General features: G+C 45.5%; 1 protein-coding gene across 1 annotated transcript; it reads left to right on the top strand.

The window, feature by feature from the left end:
• The first annotated feature begins 12,967 nt into the window (after window positions 1–12,967).
• On the top strand, window positions 12,968–14,815 carry LOC140218504 (endothelin-converting enzyme 2-like). Its single transcript, XM_072288252.1, has one exon. It carries the CDS (start codon window positions 12,968–12,970, stop codon window positions 14,813–14,815), a length of 1,848 nt encoding a protein of 615 aa, XP_072144353.1.
• The last annotated feature ends 593 nt before the right edge of the window (window positions 14,816–15,408 follow it).

Here is a 15,408-nt window from a genome sequence, read left to right as displayed (position 1 = left end):
GGGTGAAAGATGACATATATACAATCATCAAACAGACTTCATCATGCCCATAGGCCATCCAAAAGCGCTGCCGTCACAAGCTTGGGTCCAGGAATTGCACCTTACAGTCGGCCAGTACAACGGAAGGATCAATAACATATACACGTCTTTTCTTCTTTGTAAAATACGCCTCGCACAGCTCCCGTGTACGACATACCCTATGGCGGTATAAAATTTTAGTTTTTTCTAGAAGCGGAAGGCACACCATCTTTGTCTCTTTTTCACAAGCCCTGCAATGTTTTGCTACGCGGGAATACTCGTCAGATGGCTGATTCTTAAGATATTCCTTTAAACGAATATTAATAGAGCGTCCGGTATGACCGACCTCAACACAGCCGCAGGAGAAAGGGAATTCATATACCACAGCGCACGTGCAGGGTAAAAACTCTGACCTGTGGCCTACATGGCGAAGAAAAGGCTGTAACTAGGTGTCTTTTGAATCTTTCTCAGGACCTGTGCACACAAACAGGCCATTTTTAAAGGAGGAGAAAACACCACATTCAACCCATAACGTATTCCAAACTGTGTGACACCTTATGTTGGTAAGGGATATTTTTGACAGTCGCACCATGTCTGCAAGACTGTAACCCATTAAAACTGGGTGCCCAATGTACTTATACTTATACTTAGTCCCATACTTATCTTATTCAACGAACAGGGCAGATCTACAAATATGTCTACGTGTATCTGAGGCATGCCGTTCCTTTTAATTGTCAGTATTGTTCTTATGATAGTGCACCGGATAACTGAAAGCTGCCGTTTATATTGCAGAAGCTGCTTAGGTGAGCGGACGTACAGTCGGGAACGGCATTACTTTGAAGGTATGAAATATAAGATGAGCGTAACATGTTCTTCTCAGTGTGATCAGACTCGAGAATAATTTCTATCGATTACACCGCTAGAAAAAAGCCGAAGAACGCAGCTACCTCTTTTTTTCTTGTTCTTTTTTAATTGAACAAATTCTAGCGTTTTACGTTTGTAGATTTGCTTAGGAGGCCCCCTATTCAGTTCTCACCCCCTGGGGTTCTTTAACGTGCACCTAAACAGAATTACGAATCGAATTCCGCGACCTGGTTTGGACCCATGAGCTCGAGTTTAGCAGCGCAACGCCATATCCACTTAACAGCGAAAGTGTTAAGGGCAACTTTCCTCACTATCACGTCCGCGTGCAGAAAAAATCCCGAAGATAGTACAATGCCAGGCCAAACCGTGGAAGAGCTGACGAAGGCGTTAGGCACTCCCCATACGTGGGCCGATCCCGAAGATAGTACAATACCGGGACGACCCGCGGCGGATCGCCATTAAGGGGCCCGTGCACGTGCACAGCGTCGCTGGTCATCCTTCACAGAGTGGAAAGGCACTGAGTTCCTTCGGTGTTGTTGTTAAGCATGGACTGCACATGAAATTTCACACGGCTTACGGCCCAAGTATTAGCGTATATAATCGCTACCTAAAGCAATTTTCGACTCCCGAGTGTCGTCCGCAATAAAAAAAAAAAGAAAAAAAAAAACCCGGGCCCATTACTCCGCGTTGTGTTGCGCGAGGAAGACGGAAACATGAATGGTATGTTGCACTGCAGCTTTTTTTTTTTCTTTTTATATCAGAGTACTTCCCGCACATCTGAGTACAGATTGTCGGATGGGGCCGATATGTTTTATTTGTTTGAAGCGGCAAGCAGGACGTTTACATATGTCTCTTTCCGTCTGCGCTTCGCAAGACCTACTGATGAAAAACTATACGCGCATAAATACACACGAGGGATACATAGTGCTTGAAGAACAAGAAAAATATTTGTTCTCCAAAGGGAACCGTACAATAACATAGTAGAATGAAAGCCGACAATGTGGCCGCAATACACGCGCAGTCACCGAGCAGCATTAAAAAATCAGTAAAAATTAAATAAAGAAGAGAAAGAAAGGCATCTATTCCTAAGGCATAAACACATGCCATATCCAACTATAAACACCATTTGGGCAGTCTGATCGCAAACAGTAGCGCGCGAAGCAGTACGAACGACCCCGCCGAGCAGAATCGCCAGCAGTTTCTAACGACGCGACCTTGATGCGGCCCAACCAAGTTCGATCGCAGCGCCGCCATTGCATTTTTCGTCGTCGCGCGTCTCACCGCAAAGCATGCGCCTCCCCTGCCACTCGTCGCACTCAACCGTATTATAGTACACTCTAATCGAAAGGCTGCTCTTGACGACGCCATAATCAACATGATTTCCTCTGAAATGGAGCCCTTTCGTGTTGTCGAGAGGGAAGGATTCAAACAATTCGTAACGGTAAGTTAGACAATATTATAAGCCGCCTTTCATGAAAGTAAATGCTTTGTATTCTTGCAAATTCAGGTCGCCGTTCAGGGCTACAAGTTGCCATCGCGGGATGACCTCAGAGAGAAGTTCCTGCCAGGGAAAGTATCAGCGCTGCAGACCAAAATATCATCGTCTTTGGCGGGAGCGCAGCATGTCTGTATCTCACTAGACGTGTGGACGTCGCGGTCTACGGAGGGCTTCCTGGCTGTTGAAGCAACATTCGTGGACAGTGACTTCACGGCTTACACGTACCTCCTGTTTCACTGACCTGACGGGGAGCCGCACAGCTGCTCGGATCCGCTCCGAGTACGACGCAGCGCTGCTGCAGTGGAACATCGCTTAATGCGTGAAATATGTATTTTCGTACAATTTCGCACCGTTAACTGTTTTTATTTCATTTTCCAGGTCCTTCGCGTGCTGACAGATAACGCTTCATCAATGATAAAGGCATTTGCATTTACCTGGTGGAAGACTGAAGCGGACGATGGTGATGAAAATTTCGACGACTGCCTGGAATGCTTAACCAATGAGCTTTTAAGCGAGTTCCATCAGTTGCAGCAACTTCGATTTGGCTGCGCCGGCCACAGCCTGCAGCTTGCCGTAAGAGACGCCTATCGGCAAGTATGCGCTATTAAATAACATATTGGTTTCACCTTATGCGCATTGATACGTCGTTCATTTATTACTATTTTCATGAACAATTGTTTGGGACAAGCTTTGTTAAATAATTTGCCATGAATGCATGGACAAAGAATGAATGAATGTAATAACTGCAGTTTAAAAAGTAAAGGCAGATAACTGTGCTTATTGCAGTTTCAGTTTTTTAAAGCTTTATTATGCAACTACCCTCAGCTCCTCTTTAGCCGAATTTTCGAGCGTGTTTCGCTTTTTCATCTTGGGGATTCGTGGTGCATTTGCTGCCAAGGCCGAGGTCACGAACTCTGCTTCCCATCAAACAGTGGCTGCGGATCATTTTTCTGCCGCAGGCCAGGCACCAAACTTACGCGACTTGGATGTCTGCTCTCACCACGTGAATCAACCATTCTGAAATACCTCTAAAGACAAAAAAAAAAAAAAAAAAATGGCACATCATGTAAAGAACGCCCACGGTGTCCTGAAGTTACATTTTAAAATATTTGGATTTGGTTGATTCCCTCTTCAAGCTATTTTTGTGTTATTGTGTTTCGTGCTCCTTGCTATTTTTCTCCTTTCGTCATCTCCCTCTCCTTTTTTTATTACACCCCCCTCCCCCGCACGGAAAAATTAAATCCCGCGTACGTCACTCCTTCTAGTACAAATCGCTTTGCCCGTAAACACAGTTGCCTGGTATATAAGACCAGTCAGCGAGGCGGCAGCCTGCTTCTAGTATGTTTATTTGCATTACGAAGCCTATTTCATTAACATAATAGCAGCTGTAGTGCCGTAGCCATGGCATCACGTGCACGACATTTATTCCTAAAGAACAGGAAGATGCAGCTTATGCATTAATGTGCACTCAATTTATCGTAGGGCTGGAGAAAACGGCTGTGTCTGTCCTCACATTATTTTATCTAATGCTGTCTTAGAGATTCAGTGTGTCGTCGAGTGCAATACCGTACGATTACATATGGCATCATTCTCTTTCTCAAACTTTATTGCATTGCATGTTTGCCGTTTGCGCTACCTGTACTTGCAGTGGCAATAAATGTCGTCCTCGCTTTATTTTAGGACCCAAGTGCCGAGGAAGTCGTACAAAAATGTGGCGCCATCGTTGCATCTAGGCATACACAAGAGCACCGCCGACACGGAAGAAGTGTTGAGTGTCGCCGGTCTGCACTTGAAATCTCACAACGCGACGAGGTGGAACTCGCAGCTGCGAGTGATGAGAATGCTCGTTACCACTTTTTCGAGTCATCTAGGCCTGACAAAAAGTGCACGCGTGCAAGAAGGCTAAACTGTCTAAGTATGAACTGAGGCTGGCGACAGGCTTGACTGGGCTTCTCTTCCCTGTAGAGGAAGCCACGGAGTTGCTGCAGGAAAGGCACGAGACAGCTGGGCTTTTGCTTCCCGCGTTCCGAAATATCAAGGTTTCCCTTGCGGAAACCTTAGGCAAAGGCAGACTTCTTTGCAAAGAAGGCCTACAGCGTAGCCTGGAGAAGGGGTTCGCGAGCACGTGGACTTACTTTTTTTTTTATGGATGCCCTCCTAGACCCACGGTTTAAGTCTTCTTGGTGTTCAGCTCCAACAGCCGAACAGATGCGTTCTGCTACACTCTAAAAAAGTTTGCACCCTTTGGGGTGTTTATCTGCCGCACAACAATAATCGTCATCTGCCTTGATGCGTTTTTCTTTCTTTAACGCTGCGAGCCCGGTACTTTCGAGTAACGAACGGCATGCGCGTTATCAGCATGATAGCATTCCCGACAGGAAAGTAGCGGGCGCGGCGTTTTCAAGAAAGGAAACGCATCAAGGCAGATGAAGATTATTGTTTTGTGGCAGATATACACCCAAAGGGTGCAAACGTTTTTTAGAGTGTATGCTGGGCAGGGTGATTCTTTTGTAAGGGCAGGACAGCGCCAGCTCCATCGCGAATGCAAACTCTGAAGCAGGGCCAAGCAGAATGATGTTTAAGAACATCATGCAAAATGAAAATGCCACCCAAAGCAACAAGCCTGGATCCATTGCAGAGGAAATTTCTTTTTACCTTACAGAGGGAACTTGAGTAGACACGGTTAAGCCCCTAACCTATGGGAAAGCGAACGCTAGCCGCTTTTCCTTACTTTCCTACCTCGCAAGGGCAGTTTTTACTGTGAATGCGACGTCAGCTGACGTGGAACGCATGCTTTCTACGACATCCCTGATAATGACAGCGAAGCGAAATCGGCTGTCAAGCACCTCTTTCGACAAGCTCATGTTTGCGAAGCACAACACATAGTTAGGTAGAAGGCAGTTGTTTTATGCCACTTTTCTTGTTTTTAGAACCAACCGTTGAAGCAGCCATCGTTTACACTTCGGGGTTTTCAAAACTATATTATAAAGGGTCAAGCGCCCATTTAGCTCATGACATTTTGTTGCAAAATTTCGATGAATAAAACCAAAACGAAGCTTATTTTTGTACCTTGCACTGCTTGCGACCTTTATTGCAGCATTTAAAAATCATGAGGAAACCTAAGCAAAAATGCGGTATGTCGTCATTTTAGCATTAACACATTTAAGCTTAAAGAATATTAAAACATCACAAGGCGTTAAAACATGCTGACCATGCAAATACTACTGTTACTACTAATACTACTACTACAGGGAGAACTGCCCCTATGGGAATTAGTAGGATTGTACTGCACGAGATATGTCACCGAACTACTATCCATCGACCTTGATGACGTGTTTTGCATATTTTTGCAGTTCTTAACGCGTCTGATGACATCAGCTTTATTTGCGTTAATCAGAAACTCGATAAAGCTACCTAGATGCCTTTCCTACGTTGAAGAATCACAGGAACGGAATTGAACAGCCCGGCATTCCGGGAGTAGGAGTGGGCTAAGTTTTCTCATTCCGGGGAATTGAAAGGAATGGAATTGCGGCAAGTTAATTCCCTGGAATCGAATTGGAATGGAATCGGACGCCCATTCCGCAGCACTAGAGGCTGTTCCACCGTGAACTTAAGTCATAACCCAATTTTTTAAGAACCTGAGCTTCAAGAACCCGGTCCCCCAGCCCTCTGTTGACAAAAAGCAGCTAGTCATCCACATATCGAAAAACGCGAACAGCTATTCTACCCAGGTCGTCACTGATGGCCCTATCAACTTTTGACAAAAAGATGTCGCTAAGGCCGGGTGCTATATCTATACTCTGGAGCCAATACAGACAGCAAACTTCTGAATGAAAAGCTGTACTCACCAGAAAACGTAGGTGGACGACAAATGCATAGACAACAGTTCCAACAAAAGCTTTCACAGAGATATCGCAATGCACAATAAACTTCTGCTTGTCGTTCCGTTCCGTAATGCACTCCTTTACAGCAATCATAAGTTCTGGTTGGGGTATTGCATAAACAAAATCCTAAACAACGATGCCGAAAGCGTTGTATCCGTCTAGGTTAATATCCTGTAAATATACCGTACCACTGCTGTGGAATTGGGCACCAAGAACGGATCTACATGCTCCAATTTGGAAAGGTAGTCCTGAAAAAAACCAGAAACATCATATTATCGCAATGAAAAAGAACTTCATTTCTGTTCCAGTCAAGAGCAGCAAGGTTAGAAACTGTGCTTTAACACTCCTAGAGGACCTCAAATTTAGCCGCCTTCTTACAATCGTTAAAATTGCTACAGGGTTGGAACTTCGGCTCTTTCTTTTTCTGTAAAAACGCAGAAACCAAACCTACCTCTTCGCTCAATCGTATCCGGAAGGGGAACTTGACACTATGCTGTTTGTGGTTTTATTCGGGAGCACCTCTCCAAACTGGAGCTTATAGATGCGTCCTTGGTGACCACTTCCACAGCAGAAGTATGGTCCCTATGACAGTATAAAATTTTAGTTTTTAAGCATGAAATACTTTTAGCTCCCGTAATCGGCAACCTTCGCGTGACCTTGAGCCAAAAGCCATAGCCGTTATCCGGGCACTCAAACGAGAACATCCGGGCAAGTTTCGAGAATAAAACGAGATCATCCGGGCAACCAGTCGAAACTTAAGAAAATGCGGTCTCTGGCCCCCAACCCTCTGTACAGGACAGCATTACATAAGCAAGTTACGGCCCAAACAAGCTACAAAAAATATTGCTTCCGAGTTTTTTTTAATGTTTGTTCACAATATCAGTCAAGCTGCAACTTCTAGTACGCTAAAGTACACAGGAGCTGTTCGAAGCGTACGTTATAAAGAAGAAAACACGTGTATGTGTAAGCGATCGTTCTGTTGTACTTGCTGATTGTGAGGTGCAATTTCTGGACGCAAGATTGTGACAGCAGCGCTTTTGGACGGCCTATGGGCATGATGAAGCCTTTTTGATCATTGTATATATGTCATCTTTTACCCAATAGAATTGATGCGTGAGTCCGCGCTCGTCCTGTCCACTTCTACTTCTGTTGTCCGTGTGTTTATGGTGCAGTACCCCGCCTATTACAAGATGAATAGCCAGTTAGCTATGAAATTGGTCAAAAAATGTATGCCATGCAAAGAAAAAGTACAAGAGGGCGAAGGAAAAGCTGTAGCTATACATGGGTGTCGTAGTCGTTCTTTCGCCAGCACTTTCGGGCCACGAGCCTGTCGGTGCTTCCATTTCAGGAACACGAGGTGGATGCGGCCACTTTCAGTTTTGCGGTTTGTTCACAGTGCTGGCTCCGAATTATTGCTCGACATAACTTTATTTCTTTTATCGTAATTATTGCCAAGTTATACACTGCGATATAGACCGGTCAGAATCACCAAATGCTGCTTTTTTTTTTTCAGCTCAGGAGTTTATAACTTGGAATTAAGCGCGTGTCCTGAACCGGAACAAACTACGGGGGAAAAAACCTTTATATATCACAAATTGTTGCTGGCCTAGGTGGTACGTATCATTTGTTTGGTATAAAAGATGTCAACCGATGTGAAAAAAAAAGCGACATGACTAGACTCTCTTTCTAGACCTCTCGCATTTCCACTTCGTCCCGCGTTATTTATGCTATGAAAAAAATCTTGGGTGCTTGCACCTTGCCTTCGCGCATTGTGTCATGGTTTTCTTGCGATAGCAATTCTACGGATTCTCCAGGAGCATTTCTGCCGTCGGCGTCGGCGTCGCCGTGAGGTTCGGTACAAAGTCTACGCGCGATAAAATCGTCGCCTCGCGCCGTATGCTGTATGCGCGAGTGAAAGCGTTCGAGAGTGAGTCGGCGATCGCAGCGTTTTGACAGCGAGTTTCTGCGGTCATCGAGTGAGATGTGTTCATGTTGGCTTGTGCGCGTCGGACACCATACTTGTTAACTTAGTTAAACTCGCAAGCGAATTTCTGTGGCTGTGAAGGGAAAGCTACGCAGGCAAAGCGCACACAAGTGAGAGCGCTTCTGAAAAGAGTTCCGCGTTTTAATGCACGTTAGTTTAGGCTGAAGAAGACAAAACATAAACACCTTATTAGCAACAGTTATATAAGACAGAACACCAGACTGAGTGTAAAGGTTTACTTATTTTGCGGCTTTTCCCTTCCGCGTCTGTTGAAACGCGAAACTGTTGTACGGGGAAGTTGCGTCGATTCAGCCTCTGTTCCGAGCAACCAAAAGCTCTGTCAAACGTTGCCGGACTACTTGACGCGGTAGCGCATGTGCAGCAGCCACGCGCCCGTAACCACTCTTCACAGCCACAGAAAGTTGTCCGCTAATATACTATGCCTATGCTTACAACTTTATACAGCCGATAAAACTACTATCCATGCTTCGTATACCTCTCCACTAATTTGTTATCGCGATCGATGCTTTGCCTTTCGGGAGAAATTGCGACTTCATTTCCTTGTTTTCCTCCCAAAAGAAAAAGACGAGGGTTAAAAAAAAATGCAGAGGGCTGCTTGGTGAATCTACAATTGTTTAAAACGGTCTCACAGGTGAGCAGGACAAGATGCAAAAAACAAAGAAGTGAAAAGAAAAAGAGAAAAGAAACCCCCGGTAAGGAAACGGGACATTGACGCTCACAACACAAGTGCAATAACGCGCAGGACCTTTTATTTTTTTATTTTTATTTGTATTTTGCACAGGAAACAAGCTACACCACTTCCATTTATTAAACTAACAGCCTATAAAGCATTTGTAAGGCTCATTCCTGAGTATGCCGGTACTATGCGAAGTCTTCGCCCGGTATTTCGGATCAACATTATAAAAAAAAAAAAGAAATAGTATGGTTTACTTATTAAAAATTTCCTCGCTGTAAAAAACATTCGTAAGAAATAATCTTATACTTTTATATAAAATAAAATTGATTCAAGCGGGTTCAGCGGTTGCCTAAGTAAAGCTTTCGTCCTGCGCCACCCGCGACCATTATAATTTTTTTAACCTCATCAATCGATCAGTCTTCATGCTGTACCTACAGAGCTTGGCTCCAGCTTTCGGTGATTACTAGGGGCGTGGGAAAATTCGAAACGTTCCAACAATGAATCGAATAATGCCCTATTTAATTTAATCTTCAAATCTAATTGTCGGTATTCGTAAATATGAATATTTTTCGAATAGTATTGGAATAGTCCTCTAGTGTGCGCAATGAAACATACCATTTCAACAAAAGTGCAATAAATTTCATCTCGGCGGTCATACAGGCAAAAAAAAAAAAATATGAAGGCACCTAAGCATTTCGTACGATGTTCAAATGCGAGAGCATTACTTGTCGCTGAGTGTGTCGCTGAGTTTAGTGTTGCGGCGAAATGTTGCTGAGTTTAGCACTGCTGCGTTATGATTACGAGTGTAATGTTGCTGCTTATGAGGTCGCAACAATGCAAGACGACAAAACGGCCACATTGCGATCTCTCAGTTGAGTTTTAGTGGCGGAGTTCTCATCAAAGTAGTGTTTCACGCACATTTCGTTGAGTGTTCTTTCTACAACTGACACCACTTTCCAGCACTATGACACTACTTTGCCGAGCTATGGCAGTACTTTTCCGAGCGGCACCGTGGTGTTGGCACCTTCATGTATGGTAGTTGTCTGCTGGGCCAGTTAATGTAACATATCGTAAACGTATGAGCGGTTTACGGCAGCGGTAAAGAAAGACTTCACGGGACATACGCTCACTTACAACAAATATCAGCTGTAAGTGAGCGTCTGTCCTGTCAGAGCCTTTCTTCACGCGTGCCGTTAAACTGCTCTTACGTTTGTGATATACTATATTTCTTCTTCGGGTTCGTTTTGCACGTTTCGTTGCGTTGCTATGGTCTCGTACTTCGTGGGCAGCGAACTGGCGCCTCCAGCCACGCTTTGCTGTCTCGACTAATGATCTAGACGCGAGCTATTGAACTTCGGACAATGGAGACTCCATAGCGCCGACAGTGGCACCAATAGAGTTAATAATAATAATAATAATAATCATCATCATCAGCAGCAGCAGCCTATTTTGTGTCCACTGCAGGACGAAGGCCTCTCCCTGCGATCTCCAATTACCCCTGTCCTGGGCCAACCGATTCCAACTAGCGCCTGCCAATTTCTTAATTTCAACACCCCACCCAGTATCCTGCCGTCTTCGACTGCGCTTCCCTCCTCTTGGCACCAATTCCGTAACCCTAATGGTCCACCGGTTATCTAACATACGCATTACATCACCTGTCCAGCTCTATTTTCTTCTCTTAGTGTCAATTAGAATATCGGCTATTCTCATTTGCTCTCTGATCCAAACCGCTCTCTTTCTGTCTCTTAACGTTACGCCTAACATTCTTCGTTCCGTCGCTCTTTGCGCGGTCCTTAACTTGTTTTCGAGCCACTTTGTCAGTCACCAAGTTTCTGCCCTGCATGTTAGCACCGCTAGCATAAACTGATTGTACACCTTTCTTTTCAATGATATTGGTAAGCTTCCAGTCAGAATCTGACCATGTCTGCCGCATGCGCTCCAACCCATTTTTATTCTTCTGTAAATTTGCTTCTCATGAATCAGGGTCCCCTGTGAGTAAATGACCTAGGTAAACGTACTCCTTCACAGACTCTAGAGGCTGACTGGCGATCCTTAACTCTTCTTCCCTTGCCCTGCTATTGATCATTATCTTTGTCTTCTGCATATTATTCTTAAACCCCACTCGCTCACTCTCTCTGTTAAGGTCCTCAATCATTTCTTGTAACTCGTCCCCAGTGTTGCTGAACAGGACAATGTCATCTGCAAATCGAAGGTTGCTCAGATATTCACTGTTGATACTCACTCCTAAGCCTTCCCAGTTTAATAGCTTGAATACTTCTTCCAAGCATGCAGTGAATAGCATTGGAGAGATTGTGTCTCCTTGTCGAACCCCTTTCTTTACAGGTATCTTCTACCATCGGAAGCAAACGCCCATACAGTTAGTATACCACAAAGGCGCCGCGGTGTTACTAGGACTCATTGTTGTAGCGCTAAAAATATTCAAAATGTTATGCAAAAACAAGCATTTACACGTAGCACGTACACCCGAACAACGTTTAAAGGTCATTCCGTATGTATTTCAGAAAGATAGGATGGCTATTTACAAAATTCGTATGTAAAGTTTACGGTGTCTTTGTAGGCGTCTGAACTAGATGTCTCCACCCTACTGAGAGAGGCTCGGAATCGCGTTGATTGCGCGTCTCGTCTAAATCTCATTTTGTCGTCTGCGCCAGCGCGCCTCCACAGGGTAGCAACATGTCGACGCCATTGCGGTTGGCGATTTCAATACATGTGCGCTATTGGGAAGCTTTTACTGTAGAGTTGGTTTTATTTATTTATTTATTTATTTATTTATTTATTTATTTATTTATCTATTTATTTATTTACAGTACCCTCAGAGTAAGTATCCATTATAGAGGAGAGAGGCTACTTAAAAGACGTTCAAAATTGGATTATATAGAAAATTCACATTGTAGATTTGTAAGTAAGAATGAAAAATCATGTTAGCTCACTAATAACATATCATAATAAACACTTTTATAATGCACAAAAAATAATAATAGTAGTGACTCCATGGTGGCGCCAGTCCTATCATGCGCCATCTAGTGAATCGCCCGCCAGGCAGAGCCCAACTACGTGCACAGCCTCGAAGATATTCGTCACTGTCGCCTGTTGCCACGGTGTCGCAATGCAACGTTGGCGCAGTGGTTAACTCGCTCGGCTACGGAGCGATTGCCGTAGCGGTGGCGCGGAGGATTAACTTCTCACCGTGGCCCCTTTTTTGTTTTAGTTAGATGAAGATGCAGTAATTCGTGTGCTGTTCTTCTGCCACGGCTTTCTGACGAATACGGGGTCGCACAATGAGCCTCTCGCATTAACACGAGAAGTTATGTAGTAGAGCGCGCTATACATGACTCATGGAGCCACATTTTACCCTCGGATCCACGATCATTCGCACTTTCAGATGATTTCCTGGTATGCAAACAAAGTGGCTATTGGTTCCGAATGCTCACGGGGACTTTTAATAGACAACGCCTTATAACGCGCAGTGTTAGGACAGCATCTTGTTAGCATTGTGATTACTAGAATATGAACATCATTTTGTATTTATGGTGAGAACGACTGCTTGCTATTCAAAAACCACTCGAAAAGTATTTGATACTCGATTCGATTCGCTTTCGATATGGTCTCAAAAATTACTATGCGCACACCCCTATAGTGATTACCAGCAAAATCAGCTTTGATATCGTTACATTTTTTAATGATGTGTATCACTTTTGTCTTAGTCTAAAGTATGACGATTGTTATAAAGAAAAACACGCTCTGTTTTAACTTATACACTTCTTATCGCGTTTTTTGCAACGCAGGTCGTTTCCCCGTTGACATCCACATTGACCAGCAGGTGGGTTTGTATCGCGAAGTGGGTAGCCATCCTGACCTTGATCGTGTTCGCCGTGGCCGGGATTCTGCTTTTCGCTCTCTGGCTGCTGGGCAGCGCTAGCAGGGCTGAAGACGACTTTTTCTGCGACAGCGACGACTGCCATCGCCACGAGGCGCTCATTGGCGCACGCCTGAACAGGAGCATGGACCCGTGTGCGGACTTTAGTGCCTTCGTTTGCTCCGCCTGGATGGCATCAAGCGTCTATCGGTCACTTTCTACGCAGCAGGACGTCGTGGGCACATGGTCAATGCGCTTCCGTTCACTGCTCAGCGCAGGGCAGGTTCACGGTGAAGCAAGCTCTAAGGCTCTCGGCATGCTCCAACTTTGCAAGGACAGGCCCAACGAGACTGTCACCAGCGGCATCGCAGTGCTCCGAAAGTTCATGGACGAGCGAAGTATAAGCTGGCCGAAACAGTCCAAGCCGAATATCCGGCCACTTGGAGTTCTTCTTGACTTGGATCTCAACTGGGCCGTGGCGCTCTGGTTCCATGTCCGCTTTCTGCGAAAGCTAGGTAGTAGGAGGCGCGCCACGATCATTACTCCGACGGCGACCATTCTCAACCAATTCAGGTTTCACAGTAAACTCGTGTCCAGCGGCGCATTTTTCGATTATTGGCGCAAGCACTACGAGCTGCTAGCCCCGCCCGGAACTCTCCCCGCAACGGAAACGGAGAGCAAGAGAGCGGCAAACGTGCAGACTTTCGTGCTTCAGGAACTCTTCAAGGCCAGCCGTACGGTATCTGCAGCACAGATACTGCTCAAGAGCATAGAAAAGACCGTTACCAAAATCCCTTCGAATGAATGGATAGCTTCGCTCAACAAAAACTTGCGGGTGGATCCCGTACTCACCGGCGAGGACCACGTTATTGTGTCGCACGACGCGCTCCTGTCTGCCATTGACAAAATCACTCGGACCTACGAAAACGGCGAGATACTTAAGAACGTCGCTTGGCTGTTCTTGCAGGCAGTAGGCCCGATCGCTGACTTTTCCCTTTTAGCGCCGAGCCAAGAAAGCGTAGGTGACAGAACTGATAAGGCTTCAGCAGAACGAGAAGCCTTCTGCGCGGCGCAGGTGGAGTGGGCGTATCGCTTCCTCGTCATTTCGCTCTACACGCTCACCAGCTTTTCGCATGACGAGCGCCAGAAGATCGATGCAGGACTCCGTGTCATACGAGAGGCGGCCCTGAACAAAGTTGCCGGCGCCACGCGTTTGGATCACCTGTCAAAACAACGTGCGCAGGTCAAATTAAACGAGACAGTCACATTGCTGTGGCCCGCCGAGAACCTCATCGGAGAGTCATCGATATCCATTATGTACGCAGGCTTTCCCTACACTGATACTACTTTCGCCGCCCTCTGGCTACGCTTGCACGAATCTTTCCATGACCTGTCGCAGAACACCATGTATGACGACGCATTGCATATGCCGGCCAACCTGGCCCTGCCACTTCTCGATTACGACTACATACTCAACGCAATTCGCATCTCTGTGCAGGCACTATCGGCGCCTGTTTTCTACGCGCAGGGCACACGGGCCATGTTCTACGGAGGTTTAGGATTTCTTTACGCCACCCAGCTGGTGCGCGCTCTGGACAAATACGGTCTGCGAATTAACAGCAGCGGTGATGTAACCGGTCTGTGGCTTTCGTCTACGTGGCATCATGCAGTCAATGATGTGGACAAATGTCTAGACGGTTACACAACCCACTTTCCTGAAATTCCTGCGCTCGAGATCAGCTACGGTGCACTGGAGCAGGCTCTTGGTCAGAGCAGCGACTCTCATCAGCGCCTTCGCGACGGCTTCACCGAGCGGCAGCAGTTCTTTGTCACGCTCTGCTTCCTCATGTGCAGCCGACCCGGCGCAGAACCCACGGGAGACTGCAACAAGGCCGTAATGAACTTCCCGCCTTTCGCCAGCGAGTTTGGTTGTCCGGTCAACTCCAGAATGAGGCCCGCTAAACCATGTACCTTTTTTGACGAGCGAGTGTAGAAGCCGACCTTCTGTTTTACTTTTTTGTTTATATTCTACCTACATGTCCATATATATGCAACGCATACCGTCTTTCACTACGAGATGTCTTAGTCAAAATAAGGCTTCTATCATTTTTATTCGTGGCGCTGATCTAGAACATCGAATTTTCTAAAAATGCTCTCACAATGTTTTTTTGCATGACTGCATTGGTGTGCTATCCTGTATGTTCATTAGGTTTTAGCAGTACTATAGCAGTGATTACAAAGCTTCCGACACGCTTTTTCGGAAAGCTCATGGACAAATAAAAAAAAAATGTTATGTTTTCGTTTGCTTAAGACTGAATAGCTTTTGTCAAAATACGCTTACCAGCTTGAACATTTGTCGCATTTGTTACATCGCGTTGCCGCATCACCATAGGGGCGACCATCTTACAAAAAGCCTTTCGTAAATGTTCACGTCAGATCTCGCAATAGGGCTGGAGAAATTAAAGGAGTAATCACAATTTTCGACGTGTGAATGTGTTGCGGTTGTTGAAAAATCGAGCCCTAGACACCCCAGAAAACATACTACAGGCCTAGGAACACCAATTTACTGTGATGTTTTTTTCTACC

Source organism: Dermacentor andersoni, chromosome 1 (assembly GCF_023375885.2).
Source record: "Dermacentor andersoni chromosome 1, qqDerAnde1_hic_scaffold, whole genome shotgun sequence".
Classification (NCBI taxonomy): Eukaryota; Metazoa; Arthropoda; class Arachnida; order Ixodida; family Ixodidae; genus Dermacentor; species Dermacentor andersoni.
The sequence above is the reverse complement of the archived record's forward strand: the minus strand, read 5'-3'. Positions and strand labels throughout refer to the sequence as shown.